The sequence below is a fragment of the Takifugu rubripes genome, chromosome 21, assembly GCF_901000725.2.
Source record: "Takifugu rubripes chromosome 21, fTakRub1.2, whole genome shotgun sequence".
Classification (NCBI taxonomy): Eukaryota; Metazoa; Chordata; class Actinopteri; order Tetraodontiformes; family Tetraodontidae; genus Takifugu; species Takifugu rubripes.
In genome coordinates, this window is record NC_042305.1 from 5,960,856 (window position 1) to 5,980,294 (window position 19,439).

The window sequence follows — 19,439 nt, forward strand, 5'->3', positions numbered from 1 at the left end:
CTTCCAATAGCCTTGATGTCAGTAAGAAGCTCTGTTAAGCTCCCGGACAGGATTCACCCCCTTTGAGCTCGAGTGGGGTGTTCCCTTTCCGGGACCAGGAGCAGAAAATCCATAGGCCAGCCCAGCACTTTTATGTAATATAAATCTTAATTTGTTCAACTAAAAACGACTCTCTCAGTTTTCTCCCAACAGGCAACCTCTGTAACCACAGTCAGTAAGGATCCAGGAATTCCACACACAGCTGAGTGGGTTCTTCTGAGAGTCATCAAGTGAAAGTGGTCAGAGCACAGGTGGACTGGTCCCTTTGAAGTTGCAGAGTGAACATCACATGTTAACCCTAACCCTAACATACTAACACCCTAACACCTTAACCCTAACACTGGTATTATTGGAATCAATGTACCCCAGCAGGTAATTCACAGAGAACGCTTGGACAGATCGAGGAACATCTAAAGAAGACGGCACCATGATTGAACTTCTATTATCCTTGATTACATCAAGAGGAGTTGTCAATGAATTGTTTGTATTGGCCTAGCTTAGGCTAGGCCAAAAGGGGGATTGATGAGAATTGTCTTTATCTTGTTGTATGTGTTTTACCATATGTTCCTGTCTTCTCTTAGAAGTTAGGCATGGTAGATTCATTGGCAACTATAACAAGGATCAGAGACATTCCTTTCACAGGATTGTTGTTTGTTGTTCCATTGTATTCTCAGGAGCCTGTCAGGCAGGGGGTGTTAAACACCCATCATAAACGGGACATCATGGTGGGGTTGGTGATCTTATTTGCATAAAGAATGGGAACTTTGATCTGGCCACCTGGGAAGATAATGGACAAGAAGGACTGTATCAACACCAAAGGAGGCTGGAAGAAGAGGACGAGGTCATCCCAGCAGAGGAACTGGATTGGATTCCATGAACATTGAGAATTTGCATGTGTGTTTCTATAAAAGACTGGGCCAAGGGATAGTTAGGTTGTCAGACTTCGTGCCCTGGCAATTGACTCTGTTGTTGCTAGGGTTATGAACTGGCCTGGAGCTCTGTAATATTTGTATCTCGAATTGGTTCTATTGTTAAATACATTTTGAAATTGGCATTTTTCTTCTTGAAGTCTTCATTCAAAGAACACGCAGATTAGCAGCTACACTTGAAAGGTATTGCGATCCAACACACCCTGCTGTGATGTGCTGGACTGTCTCAGGGGCATCTCCACACAGTCTGCACCTCGGGTCTTCTCTTGTCTGGTATGGTAGACCCTGGCCTCTATTGCTCTCGTGCTCAGGGCTTGTTCTTGTAGAGCCATGAGTAGTGCCTCTGTGCTGTCTTTCAGTCCAGCCTTTGTCAGCCACTGGTATGTTTTCTCGATATCAGCCACTTCCTCAATTTGTCGGTGGTACATTCCATGCATGGGCTTGTCCTTCCATGATAGCCCCTCAGGTTCCTCCTCCTTGGTGGGCTTTTGTTGCCTGAGGCATTCACTCAGCAGTGGGTCAGAGGGGGCCATCATCTTGATGTACTCTCGGAGGCTTGTTGTTTCCTCCTGGACAGTAGTTCGGACACTCACTAGTCCTTGGCCCCCTTCCTTTCGCTTTGTGTAAAGCCTCAGGAATACTGGACTTAGGGTAAAACCCTCCTGCACCCCCTGTGCATTGTGAGGTGCTCTTACCTCTGTAGGTAATTAGCTGTGGCTGACCACCTAGCTGCCTCCTCATGGTTACCACTTGCCTGCGGGATCCCCAGGTATTTGTAACTGTCCTGCATATCTGTGATGTTCCCTTCAGGTAGGTCAACCCCATCAGTTGCGATCACCTTTCCTCTTCTAGATACCATCCGCCCACATTTATCTAGCCCGAATGACATCCCTATGTCCTTGCTGTAGATCCTAGTGAGGTGAATCAGAGAGTCGATGTCACGCTAGTTCTTGGCATAGAGCTTGATTTCATCCATGTAGAGGAGGTGGTTGACGGTTGTTCCACTTCGGAACTGGTACCCATAGCCACTCTTGGTGGTGATCTGGCTGAGGGGGTTTAGGCCTATGCAGAACAGCAGGGGGGACAGAGCATCTCCTTGATATATGTCACATTTGATGCTCACCCGCGCAATTGGCTTTGAGTTGGCCTCCACAGTCATGTTCCACAGCTTCATGGAGTGCTGGATGAACTATTTTAGTGGCCTGTTGATGTCCAAAGACTTGGATGTCTTCAAATTTCCTTCTCCTTAATTCAGGAAAAAACTGAGGTCATGTACCTGAACCTCAGGGATAGATTAGATCACATTATCACTCTAAATGGTATATCCTTAGCATCTAGTCTCTCTGTGAGGAATCTTGGAGTAACCTTTGACCAAAATCTGTCCTTTAACTCACACATTAAAATAGTCTCTAGTAGTGCCTTTTTTCACCTGAGAAACATCGCAAAGTTTGGGAAACTACTGACGTGGCATGACGCTGAAAAGTGAAAAGTCCATGCATTTGTTACTTCCAGACTGAACTATTGTAATTCTTTATTATCAGGGTGTCCAAACAGCTCTTTAAGAAGCCTCCAGGTGATCCAAAATGCTGCAGCTAGAGTTCTGACAGGTATTGACAAAAGAGATCACATAACACCTGTACTGGCATCTCTTCATTGGCTGCCCAATAGACCACTCCGCTCTCAGAATGCTGGTCTACTTGTGGTCTCCAGAGTCTTTCTACTTTTAGGATTAGACTTAAACCTACCTATTTGAAAAAGCTTATTATCACTAATTCTGTAGTTGCTATTATTATCCTAGACAGACGAACTATCACACTTAGGGGGTCGTCTAATCATAAGGTTAACATCCTAGCTATGCTGTTATAAGTCGAGGCTGCCGGGGCCCAGACACATGATCACCTGACAGGCCTCTGTAACCCCACTGGGTCATGGTTTCCTCTCCTCTCCTCTCCTCTCCTCTCCTCTCCTCTCCTCTCCTCTCCTCTCCTCTCCTCTCCTCTCCTCCTCATCACGTAGACTAGTGATGTTATTTCCTGTGTAGTTTTTCTGCCCCCCCCCTTCTGTTTTCATCTGCAGGTATCGCCGCCTTCAGACCTCTGACCCTGCTGACCCAATCAACCTGACCCTTCCGGCAGCCTACATTACTAAATATAATGTATTTCTGTATGTTCTCTGTGGACTATGTGTGCCTATTCTCTCCTCTACCTCTGCTCTCTTCTCCTCTCCTCTCAGCCGGCCATCAGCACGAGGGCCCCCTACATGAGCCTTGTCCTACTCAAGGTTTCTTCCTGTTAAAGGGGAGTTTTTCCTTGCCACTGTTGCTTGTTTGGGGTTAGGCCCTGGGTTTCTGTAAAGCGCCCAGAAACAATTTTGATTGTAAAAGACACTATATAAATATGGATGGATGGATGGATGGATGGATGGATGGATGGATGGATGGATGATGGATGGATGGATGGATGCCCCACCCACCTGGACAAGCCCGGTAGGCCACCTGGAGGCTGAGGGGGAGATAATGTTAGGGTCCAGGTTTCCAGGTCGTGTGTTGTGGTCCTGCTTGTTTCTTCCTGTAGCAGGCGTGGAGAAGCAGACAAATTGCTACAGCTGTCAGCAATCTACATCTGGCCACCTATTTAAGGACAGAGCGCCCATCTACCAGCGTAGGAGAGTTGTCGTTTCTGAATGGTAAATCTGACTCCTGTTTCTTCACGTTTGACAAGACCCATAGTAACACCTCTCCCAGCTCGTTCAAGGTCTCCATGGTGCCCTGCTGGAGGGAAGAACAGGCAGGACCTGGCTCCACAATGGAGCTCACTGTGCGCCCTGGAGGACTGGACGAGTGCTTTCCCTGCAATCCAGGAGGACTTTCTAATTAATATTTCAATAAAGACTTTGTTTTTGGACTTTTTATCACTGCATTTTGCCTGTTTTCGGGTCCTTACACATGGGTGATTGAATTTAACTAAAATTTAAAGTTAAATTCAACTCTCAACATCTTGTCGCGGCAGTAGGTGCGGAAGATGGCCACCCTCTCCTGGTAATCCGTGGGCAGCCGCTGCGCAACAGTTGTCCTTGCGCGTATGGAGAGATGCCGCCTCCTAATAAAGCGAAAACACTAAGATTGCTCGATTGCCATTTTTAGCCGCATATTCGATGGCCTGCAGTTTAAAGTAAGCCTCATTCATACACGTCTCGCTTGACCGGCGCCATTTTAGGGGGTCCTTACGCGTAGGTGTGCCGCTAATCGATTGGCGGAGCGTTTACCGTAGTGCACCCACCAAAGGCGCACAGCAGATTTTGACAAGACAAGGCGCTCCATACTATAAGGCGCACCGTCGATTTTTGAGAAAATCTCAGTGTTTTAGGTGCGCCTTATAGTCGTGAAATTACGGTAGCTTTGATATGGTTTACTTAATGTACTTGCATGAATGATGTATGTCTGTTCTCTCCTTTATCTATCTTACCTCATTTTCTTAGCTTACCATGAGCAGGAGGTTCCCCCATAGGAGCCAGGTCCTGCTCAAGGTTTCTTCCTGTTAAAGGGGATGTTTTCTTTGTGTTGTTTGTTGGAGTTAGGGGTCAGGCCCTGGGTATGTGTAAAGAACCTAGAGGCAATTTTTTATTGTAAAATATGATCTAGAAATAAAGATTCATTGAATTTATATGATGATTATATTATTGTCTCTGGACTACATAGAATGGTAAATTAAAGGAATACAATGGGAGATAGGGTAACGAGAGCAAGCAGAGTGGAGCATTACTTGTGCAGTTTAAATGGAATTTGATTGTGAAATGTAAATTGAGTGCAGAAGGAAGGGTTGAAATGGAAATTTAATCAATCAATCTTTAAATCAGAAATATAGACAATATATAGAAAACAATAAGATTGATCCAAAGATTTATTTGTGTTTATCTGTATTGTTTTATTTGGGTGTTGATTTTGACCCATCATCACATTAAAGAATCATGTTGACCCAAATTAATTAAATGTTTCCAGTTTGAAAATCTTATAGTCAACCCTAAAATGCAGAACACTGTATGCAGCAACTGTAATAATATTTATCAATTTCACATTTAATTAAGATAAAGTCCACTGATCATGAACAATTCTCAAAGTGCCCACAAACTGTCACATATCTACATTCAATCCCTAGGATGTTGACTGATGGTCCTCTCTTCTCATTGGTTGGCCAAGAGAGAATGTCCAGTCAAAAATAAGTTACCAGACTTCTTCAAAATTCTTTTCTTGTGATGACATCTTCTTGGATGGTTGGTTGGTTAAATGTTAGACAAGTTGACTGTTCTGTGCAAAGCCTAGAATAAAGACACAATCAGAGTAAGAGCAAAAAGAGAGACAGAAGATGCAAATTAGTTATAATCTGGTACATTACATCAGATGAAGACATTATATTTGAGTTACAACTCAAATATAAATGTCAGTGTCCCCATTAGAGTTAGAGTTAAGTTAAGAGAGCATACAGAGAGACACATCAGACATACATCTCATCAGACCATAAAAACACGACCTGCCCATTGAAAAAGACTGAAAGTGTGACCCCAAAATATATAAATAACTAGACAATTCCGCAGAAATGGTGAGGGTGTGCCTCACCCTCTGGCTGGTCCCTGCCCCCTCATGTCTGCCTGTTGTACCTCTATGTCTACCTATTGCCCCCACCAAGGCAATTGAGTATATGTTGAGCAGTCTCAGTGCCTGCACAATGCCTATGAGCAGCCCCTCCTATACCCACTGGCTGTGAGTAGCTCCCCCTCCGCCTCGCATGCAGATTCGTGGTTTGAACCACCGGTTTTCAAACACTGATTTGGACCACTTAACACAAGACTTTGAAATACAATCGTGTGAAGTTTCAGAATTTTAGCTCACCTGGTGATGGAGAAACGACGAGTTAAACATGAAGTTTTTGTCAGTTCTGAGCCGTTTTCCCCAACTCTGTTTTTGTATTGAGTTAATAGGAGATTTGAGCGGACCAGTCGGCGCTTTTACGGGCTCGTTTTACGTGGCCCTGGCTAATTAAACGTCCTCAAGTTTGCAAATTAGTCGAGGCTCGTAGCTACAAAATGATGTAATATTTATGAATCTAGGAGCTTCCGGGATAGCGTTATGGCCATTTGTTTGGGAGATTTTCGATTTGAATTTTTCTGCTGCTCCGCTCTAGGTCACGTGGTCTCCCACTCTAACTTGAGCTGAAAATGGTCGAGAGGGCATTTCCAGGTGGAAAAGAAATGCCCCGCAAGGCCTTTCATATTTTACATGGTGACTCAGGACCTCTGTAGTTACGTTTTAAAGTTTGAATGGTCTTTCTATGTGAATGTATGCCGGAGGTATGGACCCTTAAACCGGAGGTTAAATTCTATGACCTTTCCAGGCCTCTCCTATTAGGTAACATGGGTTTTTAAAGCCTTGAAAACAAGTATATCTTAGTTTATATGTAATTTTAGACGCAGGGCTGAGTGAATTAGAGGAGTGGCTGAGAACAAGTGTAAGAACACATGCTAACGCAGTTAGAAAATCGCCAGTAGCCAGTACACCACCATAAGAGCCTGCACAGCAGGGCAGCTGGGTAACTATTTGAAAGAAGCATAGCTCAAAACAAAAGTCTTCAATTGTTCACCATCAAGCACTTAATGTAACCAAATAAATTTTCTGCTTTCAGTGATACACTTACTGAACAACCAGCTCTCGTCAATGGTAGCTTCATAGTGCAAAATGTAAAAATATCCACACTACCCGGAGGGGATGACATTGAGTCCTACCTGAAGCTACCAGCTAAAAGTAAGTGTAGATAAAATACAATTATAATACATGTTTGTGTTACACCAACCAAAAAGAAGTTATTAAAATCAATCTGGAGTCCATGTGTGAGTATGTGAAGATGATGTTAGTTTAAGTTTCTCTGGACTTCTTCCTAATATGACTACTGATGAAATGCATAGCTGCATGTCTTCCTTCCACCAGTGGTTAATGAGCTGGTGTCCAGCAAACGGCGTGGGCTACATAAATAGGTGGCAGTTTTTTTGTGAGAGACATAGCTTGATTAGGAATCCACCCCACCCTGAATGGAGACACTGCCATGTCTAGAAGTTTAGCACATTCTAATAGTCTTAATCAATCAATCATTCAATCAATCTTTATTTATATAGCGTCTGTTACTATCAAAATTGTTTCTAGGCGCTTTAGAGAATCCCAGGTCCCCTTAACATGAAGAAACCTTGAGCAAGACCAGGCTCATACAGGGGGACCCTCCTGCTGATGGCGGGCTGGGTAGAGAGAGGAGAAGAGGACAGGTGGAGGAGAGAATACTGTATTTTCACGACTATAAGGCACACCTAAAACGCTGAGATTTTCTCAAAAATCGACGGTGCACCTTATAATATGGTGTGCCTTGTGTGTAGACTGAGTTCCAAAATCTGCTGTGTGTCTTTGGTAGGTGCACTACAGTAAATGCTCCGCCCATCGATTAGCGGCACACCTACATGTAAGGACCCCCTAAAATGGTGCCGGTTAAGCAACACGCGTATGAGAATTACTTTAAACTGCAGGACATCGAATATGCGGCTGAAAATGGCAATCAAGCAGCTGCAAGACATTTTAATGTAAATGAGTCCATGGTCAGAGAGTGAACGAAAGTGAGGAAGACGAAGCTGAGTATCCGCGAGAACAAAGCAAGGTGGCCCGAGCTGGAAGCCTGAGTGGAACTGTTGGTTGTGGAACAGCGAACAACTGGAAGGGGCGTCTCTACTGTCACCAAAGGCCAAAGCGATTGCTAAAGAAATGGACATTGAGCATTTCCAAGGAGGTCCGTCTTGGTGTTTTTGCTTTATGAGGAGGCAGCATCTCTCCATACATGCAAGGACAACTGTTGCGCAGCGGCTGCCCGCGGATTACCAGGAGAGGGTGGCCATCTTCCGCACCTACTGCCACGACAAGATAACCGCGCCCAACCACATCTATGTTATGCCACCATGGATTGTAGATGCATGGGCTATGATACCGTCTTCATGTATTGTAAGAGCTTTCACAAAAGCCGGCATCAACGCTGAAGCGGAACCGGTCGGTGAGTCTGATTCAGATGATGAAGAAGAGGAATTCGGGATGCTGGACATTGAAATAGCGCAGCTATTTAATTCAGATACAGAAGATGAAAACTTTGATGGTTTTGTGGCAGAAGAATGAATATTTTGTTCAATAAATGTGTCGAAACTCACTGTTTTACTTCCGTTGTCAATTTTTACTGTATGTTTTAGCATGCGCCTAATAATACGGTGCGCCTTATGTATGTTTTAAATATAGATATAGCACCCGTAACTGAGACTGCGCCTTTTATTACAGTGCACCTTATGGTCGTGAAAATACGGTAGGTAGAGAATATAGAAATACATTATATTAATGAAAATAAACTGCCGGTAGAGTTGAGTTGAGTGAGTCAGCGGGGTAGATGAATACGGGGGTGGGGGGGGGACTACACAAGAAATAACATCACTGATCTAATTGGAGAGGAGAGGAGAGGAGAGGAGAGGAGAGGAGAGGAGAGGAGAGGAGAGGAGAGGAGAGGAGAGGAGAGGAGAGGAAACCATGACCCAGTGGGGTGACAGAGGCCTTTCAGATGATCATGTTTCTGTGACCCGGCAGCCTCAGCAGCATAACTAAGATGTTAACCTAATTATTAGATGACCCTCTAAATATGATAGTTTGTCTGTCTAGGACAGGGGTGCTCATTACGTCGATCGCGATCTACCAGTCAATCGCGGAGGTAGTACTGGTCGAGCATTAAAAACATTAAAAAATATCAGCCTATCATTCATCCCGTCACTTGATTGATATACAGTGGAGCCAGTTAGATGACAACTGAATTTGACCTTCAGGTGACCAATCAAGCGCAAACAACGGTGCTAAGTGCAGCAGAACTTACGATGTCAGCCTATCATCAATCCCGATACTTGATTGACTTACAGGGCAACCAGTCAGATGACAACTGAATTTTGACCTTTAGGCTCATGCGCAAACAACGGCGCTAAGCGCTAAGCTGTTCAGCGCATTACCTCTGATTTTAAGCCAATTAGTTAATATTATGTGTTTTGTAATATTGGCTCATTCGGTTATGCAAGGTACATCAACACACATTGTACATACAAAGAATCTTCAATACATTTGAAAATAATTAGATGTTTTGCATTTTTGTGGTGGGTAGATCATTTTAAATTGGTAATTTTGTAAGTAGCTTGCATGCTGAAAAAAAAATGTTTTTTGTCATTACCTTACATTAAGGTAATGCACAAATTTGCTTTGAGCAACAAGGATTCATGTAGTTATGCGAAGTACACAAATTTATATGGATCATATAAAGAATTCTCAATATATTTATGAATAAATGTATGTTTTGTAAATTTATAGTAGGTAGATCTTCTTGACTTGGTCATTTGAAAAGTAGCTCGCATGCTAAAAAAGTGTGGGCACCCCTGGTCTAAGATAATAACTGGAACGATAGAATTAGTGATAATAAGCTTTTTCAAAGAGGTATGTTTGAAGATTTTAAGTCTGATCTTAAAAGTAGAGATTGACTCAGCCTCCCGTGCCTGGACTAGGAGCTGATTCCGCAGCAGGGGGGCCTAGTACCTAAATGTTCGGCCCCCCATTCTACCCATCGAGAATCTGAGGACCACAAGTAAACCAGCATTCTGAAAAAAGGCAATTCTAGAGACTGTTTTAATGTGTGACTTGAAGGACAGATTTTGGTCAAAAGTTACTCCTAGATTCCTCACAGAGAGACTAGATGTTAATGAGATACCATCCAGAGTGATCATGTGATCTAATCTATCCCTGAGAGGTTCAGGACCAAACACCATGACCTCAGTTTTTCCTGAGTTAAGGAGGAGGAAATTTGAAGACATCCAGGACTTTGTGTCTTTAAGACAGGTCTGAAGCTTCACTAACTTCTCTGTCTCCTCTGGTTTCATGGATAGATTTAGCTGAGTGTCATCAGCATAACAATGAAAATATATTCCTTGCTGCTGAATAATGTTTCTGAAGGGAAGCATGAACAAGGTGAAAAGGATTGGTCTAAACCAGTCTAGTGCTGTCCCTGTAATGCCAATCACATGTTCCAGTCTCTGTAACAGGATGCTGTGATCACAGCACTGAGGTCCAGCAGAACCAGCATAGAAACCAGTCCATGATCTGAAGCTATAAGAAGATCATTAGTAACTTTAAGAAGTGCTGCGATCAGGCAGTAAATCAGTTTAGGACCTCGTGACGCTAACCCTGACGTTAGCCTGCTGTGCTGTGATGAGCTCTAAAGCCTGACTGAAACATCTCAAACAGGCTATTTCTCTGCAGGTGCTCCAGTAACTGAGTCACCACCACCTTTTGAGAGCATAAGTCAGAACTAGATCAAGGGTGTGGTTGAAACTATGAGTTGGTTGGTTTATCTGTTGAAGGAAAGCAACTGACTCAAGTAATGAAATTAAGCCATTACTAAAGCTGTCATTTACAACGTTTACATGGATGTCTATGTCTGGCCTCCAGAATGCACTTAACTATGGTAGCTAGAGTCGGCTTCACATAGTGCAAAACAGAGTCGCCAATTGCCAGATTTGGTTTCTCAGCGGGTGTGTCGCTAAGTGGGGAAAAATGGTTAGCCACGGGAAGCGGTAATCCATGAAAAATCAGAGCTGGGGCCAGAACGCAGAACTACAGTCATACACACTTCTCTGCACCTCCATTAAAACAGTTGCAATGACAATATATTATAGAAACTGTTTCTGCCCACTAATTTTCTAAGCACTTAAAACCATGAAGGGAAGTCACTCAAAACAATGTTATAAAATTAACACAACCACTGTAGTATCTCAACAGATCTACATTATAAGAAAAATAAATGTGGCCTCTTAAACATCAGCTCTCTGCCCTCTAAGGCTGTTCTGATAAAGACATGATATTGGACTTTGATATAGATTTATTTTGCCCAACTGAAAGCATATTTTAATATTCACATTGGCAAGGAAAATGACTTAGCATTGTATTCACTCATTATTTCGATGGGGTTTTGCCGAGGGTAAATTCACCAACTCAACAGGTACATTGACAGCCTTGATTTGGTCCTTACATATGGTATTGAATTTGAAAATTGACAGTCCTTCAAACTTCTATTTTCACCGACCAGAAAAACCCGATAGACTGCTGCCTCTGTGACCTGGCCCCAGTTCAAAGTGGTTTAGTGAATTGTGGTCTGAAATGTAAGCAAGCAGCTAGGACGAGAATAGGCACCATGACTTGCCCTCATTAGATTAGTAGAGAGGACATGCCTCAAGCAGAGGAGTTCAAGTATCTTTAGATGAAGATGGTTCTTACTGTGGTCTTAACCAGTCCGATAGACATCAATCATTTTGTTTCTCACCTGTTCCTGAATGTTTCTACATGGGGGCAAGATGTATATTTATTCCACATCTCATAGCATGCTTCACTTTGTCAAGCAGGTCCTATTTAAGTAACTTTTACATCCCGCAGGTGTGGCAGTAATCAGGTCTTGCTGTGTACAGTTAGCCATCTGCAGTCATTGCTTAATGGAATACATTAACCTACACCAAAAGAATAACCTATAGATATAAAGTATTCAAAAAAAGATTATTTAAAAAATGGTTCAGAAAATAAAGATTGCATGTTTCACTTTTAATATTTGTTAATACTGCATGGAGATCATATGTAAGTCACTCCACCTTTTGTGCTGCTCTCCAGGAAAACTTTGATATATGATGTAGGGACGTAGCCTTCTTCCTCCAAATTCCTCCGCACTCTTGTCCAACCATCACCTTTGTCTTCTTCCACTACAGAAAGTAGTTCTCCTTCCACCATTGACAAAGTTCCCTCAGTCTGACCTGCAGAGACATGACATGAACACGACAATTATTTTTTAGGACTGCACCTTTAACCAGGTATTAAAACATCAAACGCGTCTCCCACTCCAGGCTTTAAAGAGTCAGTGAGGCAGCTTTTCCAATAGAATGTACATTTACAGTAAATATGTACATTTATAGTAAGAGTGAACAGATTTTCTTCATCCATGGACAAACTCTTACTTCAACAAAATTTCTGTCAATATTCATATCAATTCCCATGACTTTAATATAAATAATATAAATGTCAAACCAATTTGTCATGCCATTAATGGAAATGAATGGTTTAATTTAATTAAATCACAGAGTGTGCCAGTGCATTTAAACTATAAACCAATCAGGACATTTTTCATCACATTTGCAAATAAATCAAGTTTTATGAACATAACAGAGTAGAATGGAAAAATTGGACTTTTACAGCGCCTTTACAATTAGTTTTTTCTTTTTAAAAGTCAAAGTTCAGACCAAATTTTAGTTTCATTTCTTGAAACAACTTCCAGGCTTTCTAAAAACTTATAATGATGCTTATACTTGTGTATGTCAACAAATTATAATGTCAAAAAGTTGATTTATTTCAGTTTGTCATACCTGATTTCACTTCCCTGTTGACTGTGCACCTACATATTCATTTGTGGTGGTTAAGGTAATATAAACAAGCGAGCAAAGAAGTTACCCTGTTTGGTACCCTGTGCTGCTTTTGGTACTCTGTGCTACTTTTGGGTCCTTTTTCATGAAATACAGTTTACTCCATTCAAAAAGGTAAAATTTATATGTTCTATAGATTCATTATACCATTATACATAGACTGATATTTTTTCAAGTTTGTCTCTTTTAATTCTGATTATTATGGCTAAAGCCCAAATTCAGTGTCCAAGAGATTTAAAAAAAAATTTTTTTTTAAAACAGCTGTAAAGGTTTACTGAGCTACAAAATAGTCCATTTAGTTTAGGAGGCTTCACCAACATGAAGACTACAGGCCTGATAGTTGTCCAGGAGACCATCATTGATGCCCTGAACCAGGAGGACCAGACATCAAAGGGTGAAAAAGCTGCTGTTCTCGGAGAGCTACATCCAAGCACATTCATGGAAAGTTAAACTTTTAAGGCCAATCTCAGAGCTCAGTCTGCATGTGAACTGTTTTGTCATTGTTGAAAGTCACCCAGAAAGTATGTGGCAGTTCCCACAGATGATCAATGATTTTACAGTATCCGCATAAATGCCTAACCCTAACCCCCATAGTCTCATCTAGAGGTTCTCCGTTGCTTTCTTTGCTCACTTCTCCACATGTCCCCACCACAGGTTTAGAAAGTTTAGTAGGAATCGTTTCAACCATGTGGCTCAGTGAAGTGTGGATAGGCAGAAGTTACTGAAGGTGGTGTAAGGAGTAGAAAGTGTTAAAGTATAGGATGTTTCCAGGAAGGAAAAAATTGCAGATCATTTATATCATTACACCAGCTGCTGTTGATGTAGAAACAAATGCCACCACTGAGTTTTGCTGGAGAATTGCACTGGAATCTGTCCAACTACAGGGTGGAGTCCAGCATGCTTTCTTCCATCCATGTCTCCATAATGGCAGTGATATGACATGCCATCTTGGATCGATTGAATTAAGCTTTTTTATTAGCCGTAAGCTATAGTATCTGAGTTTAAGTAAACACTTGAAATATGTATTTGGATTAAATACATGCAAATATTTTGATTAAATTTCTGAAATCAATCAACTTTTGAGCAATAGCTTCATTAGAATGTTGGTGGTCATGTTGGAATATATAAAACCTCATCAACCTCACACATATCTATGCTAAATATAAAGCAATTAAAATAAATAAATACCCTGAAAGGGATAAAGAGATTTGCAGGTCCCAATGCTTGGTAAAAGATCATCATCAAACTCATCATCAAACTCAGAAGTTTGAGACTTAAAGTGAAGCTCTGAACTGCCATGGTCTTCAGTATAACTGCCGTCGGGACTAAGAGACAAAGAAACAGACAGAAATCATCACCATGGCAGTGGGTTGCACTGCATCAAATTCCTATGGGTTGAGGGATGATTGGAGATATTATTGATTCATAGTAGTTTTAAAGCTTATGGTTGATTATGAATGATTCTATTTTTTTTACAACAAATCAGAACATTTTTTGGTTTGATACTTAACCTGAAATGCATATCTAACCAAATTCTTATTGCTAATTTTAAGGAAGACAAGATGAACACATCTCATTTCCAAATGAGTCATAGTTGTGTTGAAAAAAACAACAACTATTTGACCCTCAGTTTAAGCATTTGGAATAAGCTCCAATACCCTCATCATGTCTCTGCAAGGGAAATAGTAAAGACAAGAAAACAAAACAAAGACCAGACCCCAGAAAGGCAAAAGCAGACTCATCCTTCTTGAGCCATTAGGTACCTCTCTCTGCTAGCTGGATGGTGGTTCTCCAGCTGTTTCAGGCTGCTGCCTCCTGACGCATTTAGGGCACAACCTCGACTATGTCTCCTGGTGCCATTTTCAGACAGTCTGTTGTCAGTTTCCTTCAGCCACGCCTGGGTATACAAGCAGAGACAACAGGCTTGTTAACACATTGTTGTATGTTTATTGTACACTGCATATTGTGTGCATTTGTGATATAAACCTGGTTTTTCTTTAGTTCATCATCCAGTTTTTGAAGAATCTGTTTCACTTCTTCCAGTCGAGGCTCCAAACTGTCAGCATCACCCATCTGAGGACTTTGTTCATATACCTCCTTCATCTTTAACAGAGCATCCCTGAAAACACACACACACATTCCATTCAACTCCTTATAGCTGTTACACCTATTATTTAAATAAGAGAAGCGCAACCGACACCATAATCATGCCTTTCAGGTTAACAAAGGATGGCAAGCACAATCAAGAAAGACGCAGGGTGCTTTATTTGCTAAAATGGGACCAAACCCTGGATTGTCAATAATCAAATAGCAAATCAACACAAGCATTAAACGCTATAATACAAAACCCAATAGTGTAATAATGAAACCAAACGAACGAAAAATTGTCACAAAAGCACAAGAAAAGGGGTTAATGACATCAAAAACTGACCTGTAAAATGAAGAGAGCAGGTGTAGACATGCAGCAAGAACCAATCAGATCAGAGAAACCTGCCAGGTGATCATGTTTCCATACTCCGGCAGCCTTGGCCTTATGCATTTGTTACTTTGGCCTTAACTAAATATGCTAAAGGTGACACTGCTGCTGTTCCAATTATGAGCATTAAATTAGCTACAACAATGATTCTTGCTACACAATAGTTAAGGAGTCAGCCTCCTGTATCAGGGAACGTGTTCCACAACAGGGAAACTAATAGCTACAGGACATGTTCAAGGGAGCCAATCTGAGAGCCACTGGACTTTGAAGAATACATTTTACTTTCACAATTTCAAAAAAAAGGTCTAGAGCCGACTCTAGCGACCATAGTCAAGTGCATTCCGGGGGCCAGAGCGGGCGACATAGAAAACAATCTAAAGCTTCTGGCGAGAAGTAAACGTAAATTTGGTAAAGTTATTATTCACGTTGGAGCAAACGACACCCGCCTTCGTCAGTCGGAGGTCACCAAAATTAACATAGAGTCGTGTGCAACTACACAAAAATGATGTCGGACTCCGTAGCATTCTCTGGTCCCCTCCCCAATCTGGCCAGCGATTAAATGTTTAGTCGCATGTCGTCGCTTCATCACTGGCTGTCACGGTGGTGCCCCGAAAACCAGGTGTCCTTTACAGACAATTGGAAGAGTTTTGGGGAAAAACCTGGTCTAATTAGGAGAGACGGTGTCCATCCCACATGGGATGGTGCCTCTCTCATTTCTAGTAACTTGGCTAATTTTATTAGACCCAAAGTGACCTGACAAACCAGGGTCCAGACCAGGATGCAGAGTTGTAGTCTTACACACCTCTCTGCTGCTTCCATAGAACCCTCATCCACCAACAATAACATATTTAACACTATAGAGGTAGTCTCTGTTCCACGGTTAAAAGTTCATCAAGCACAGAGCAGGGGAGCGGTCAATCACCATAATCATATCAAAATTAATACCAAAGCACAAGTTGGGAAAACTACTATCACAATTAAGTGTTGACTGTTAAATATTAGATCTATTTTGTGTAAATCCCTGTTAGTGCATGACCTGATAGCGGATCATCACATTGATTTATTTTGTCTTACTGAGACTTCAGGAGGAGGAGTATGTTAGCATAAATGAATCTACTCCTCCTACCTATCTTAATTATCATATTCCTCATGTTACTGGTCGAGGAGGGGGAGTGGCAGCAATCTATCACTCCAAGTTATTAATTAATCCTAGACCAAAACATGGCTCCAGTTCATTTGAAAGCCTGACTCTTAGCATCACCCATCTAAACTGGAAGACAGAAAAGCCACTTTTGTTTGTAGTTCTATATCGGCCCCCTGCTGGGCCACATTCAGATTTCCTATCTGAGTTCTCTGATTTCTGATCTGACTTGGTCCTGAGAACAGACAAAGTCATTATCATTGGAGACTTTAATATCCATGTTGACGTTGTAAATGACAGCTTTAGAAATGGCTTAATTTCATTACTTGAGTCAGTTGGTTTCCTCCAGCAGATAAACTAACCAACTCATAGCTTAAACCATACCCTTGATCTAGTTCTGACTTACAGTGTTGAGGTAGAACATGTGTCACTGCTCCCTCAGAACCCACTCCTGTCAGATCATTCATTGATCACTTTTACATTTATGATTAAGGATTCTTCTATCCTCAGAACACAGTCTGACTATAGCAGATGTCTTTCAGATAATGCTGTAGCTAAGTTTAAGGAAGCAATCCCTGTGCTAATCCCAGGACCACCGTGTGTTTCCCCAAGGATCAATCATTATAATCTTAGCCCTGCTGAGGTTGACTCTATTGCTGAAGGTGCAACAACCTCACTGAGAATCACGCTTGATTCTGTTGCCGCCCTGAAAAAGAAAATAGTAAATCAGAGGAGGCGTGCCCCGTGGTATAATTCACATATCTGGACCCTCAAGCAGAAAGTGCGCAGACTAGAAAGGAAGTGGCATTCTTGTAAAATAGACAGCTATCATGTAGCCTGGAAAGATTGTCTATTAGTTTACAAAAGGGCCCTCTGTAAGGCTAGAACAGCGTACTTTTCTTCTTTAATTGAAGAAAACAAGAACAACCCCAGGTTTCTTTTCAGCACTGTGGCCAAATTAACCAAGAGTCACAGTGTTTTAGATCCATGTATTCCTTCTTCCCTTAGTGGTGAAGATTTCATGAGCTTCTTCACTGATAAAGTTCTAGCTATCAGAGAAAAAGCTAACCAGGCCATCCCAACAACTGGACCATCACCAGATGTGCTGACTGTGGGGACATACAGGGTCTCCAACGAGCCCTTAAACTCCTTCAGTCCTATATATTTTTCTGAGGCATCATCGCTAATTCAGAAAGCCAAGTCCACCATGTGTCTTTTAGATCCCATCCCAACACACCTGTTGAAGGATGTTTTACCATTGATAGGCAGATCTTTCCTGGACCAGATCAATTGTTCTTTAGTGACAGGTTATGTACCCCGGTCCTACAAGGTGGCAGTGATTAAGCCGTTGCTTAAAAAACCATCACTGGATCCTGATGTGTTAGCAAACTATAGGCCGATATCCAACCTTCCTTTTATCTCTAAAGTTCTTGAGAAGGTGGTGGTGACTCAGTTACTGGAGCACCTGCAGAGAAATAGCCTGTTTGAGATGTTTCAGTCAGGCTTTAGAGCTCATCACAGCACAGAAACAGCACTTCTTAAAGTTACTAATGATCTTCTTATAGCTTCAGATCATGGATTGGTCTCTATGCTGGTTCTGCTGGATCTCAGTGCTGTGATCACAGCATCCTGTTACAGACACTGGAACGTGTGATTGGCATTAAAGGGACAGCACTAGACTGGTTTAGATTGTAATTATCAGATAGATACCAGTTTGCTCATGTCCATGGCATTCCCTCTTCATACAGTAGGGTTAGCCATGGAGTTCCACAAGCGTTTGTACTTTTGTACCAATCCTTTTCACCTTGTTCATGCTTCCCTTCGGAAACATTATTCAGCAGCATGGAATATATTTTCATTGTTATGCTGATGACACTCAGCTAAATCTATCCATGAAACCAGAGGAGACAGAGAAGTTAGTGAAGCTTCAGACCTGTCTTAAAGACACAAAGTCCTGGATGTCTTCAAATTTCCTCCTCCTTAACTCAAGAAAAACTGAGGTCATGGTGTTTGGTCCTCAACCTCTCAGGGATAGATTAGATCACATGATCACTCTGGATGGTATCTCATTAACATCTAGTCTCTCTGTGAGGAATCTAGGAATCGAGGAATCTAACTTTTGACCAAAATCTGTCCTTCAAGTCACACATTAAAACAGTCTCTAGAAGTGCCTTTTTTCACCTGAGCTAGTGACACCTTATCATCCCAATAGACCGCTCCGCTCTCAGAATGCTTGTCTACTTGTGGTTCCCAGAGTCTCTAGAGGTAGAATGGAGGGCCGAGCATTTAGCTACCAGGCCCACCTGCTATGAAACCAGCTCCCTGTCCAGGTACGGGAGGCTGACTCCATCTCTACTTTTAAAATTAGGTTTAAAACCTACCCCTTTGAAAAAGTTTATTGTTACTAATTCTGTAGTTCCAGTTACTGTCATAGACAGACAAATTATCATACTTAGGGGGTCGTCTAATCATTAGATTAACATCTTAGCTATGCTGTTATAGGCCGAGGCTGCGGGGCCCAGAAACATGATCACCTGACAGGCCTCTGTAACCCCACTGGGTCATGGTTTCCTCTCCTCTCCTCTCCTCTCCTCTCCTCTCCTCTCCTCTCCTCTCCTCTCCTACCTATTCTATCCTCTACCTTTCCTCCCCCATCTCCTCTCTCTCTACCCAGCCGGCCATCAGCAGGAGGGTCTCCCTACATGAGCCTGGTCCTGCTCAAGGTTTCTTCCTGTTAAAGGGGAGTTTTTCCTTGCCACTGTTGCTTGTCTGGGGTTAGGCCCTGCTATTCTGGAAAGCGCCTTGAAACAATTTTGATTGTAAAACATGCTTAATAAATAAAGATTGATTTGATATGATTTGATTTGCTCCAATGGAAACCAAAGGCCTAACCCTGACAGAGTGGAAAAGGGAAGTTAAGGATGCCCCTGTAGCCTGATCCTGAATAGAAAGACCAAAGCACCTATTGACAATGTTCCCTCTAAGCTGCGCGCTTGCGCAATCGCGCACTGCTTGCACATACTCAGCGCATAAGAAAATCTATGCAGCGCACAAAATAAAATTCAACAGAAACGTATTAATGAATATTTAATTTTAGAACTGATATAATCTAGTTTATTAGACCAGTAATATTGTTTTCTGTACCATTTCGCAACGTAACTCAATGAGCGACAGGTGTCCAGCCAATCATAGCATTGATAGTGTTTGCGTATGTGCCCTGCCTTTACTCGCCGTTCAGGTTAGCTAGCTAACAACAGTGCAGCAGAGTTAAGAGACGCAAATGCTAATCCCTTATCAT

The 19,439-nt window shown here is 42.0% G+C and overlaps 1 protein-coding gene across 2 annotated transcripts in view; it reads right to left on the reverse strand.

Annotated features, from left to right (window-relative positions):
• Window positions 1-4,805: 4,805 nt before the first annotated feature.
• fnbp1a (formin binding protein 1a) overlaps window positions 4,806-19,439 on the reverse strand; it is a 28,547-nt gene continuing 13,913 nt past the window's right edge. Inside the window, exons 14-18 of one of the 2 annotated variants that reach the window (XM_029830228.1) lie at window positions 14,511-14,643; window positions 14,288-14,421; window positions 13,713-13,849; window positions 11,703-11,861; window positions 4,806-5,282 (exon numbers count right to left, since the gene is read on the reverse strand). In XM_029830228.1, the coding sequence (XP_029686088.1) occupies window positions 5,254-5,282; window positions 11,703-11,861; window positions 13,713-13,849; window positions 14,288-14,421; window positions 14,511-14,643 (592 nt within the window). In that variant the 3' untranslated portion in view covers window positions 4,806-5,253. The remainder of the gene's footprint in view (window positions 5,283-11,702; window positions 11,862-13,712; window positions 13,850-14,287; window positions 14,422-14,510; window positions 14,644-19,439) is intronic. The other variant, XM_029830229.1, reaches the window with a different exon arrangement.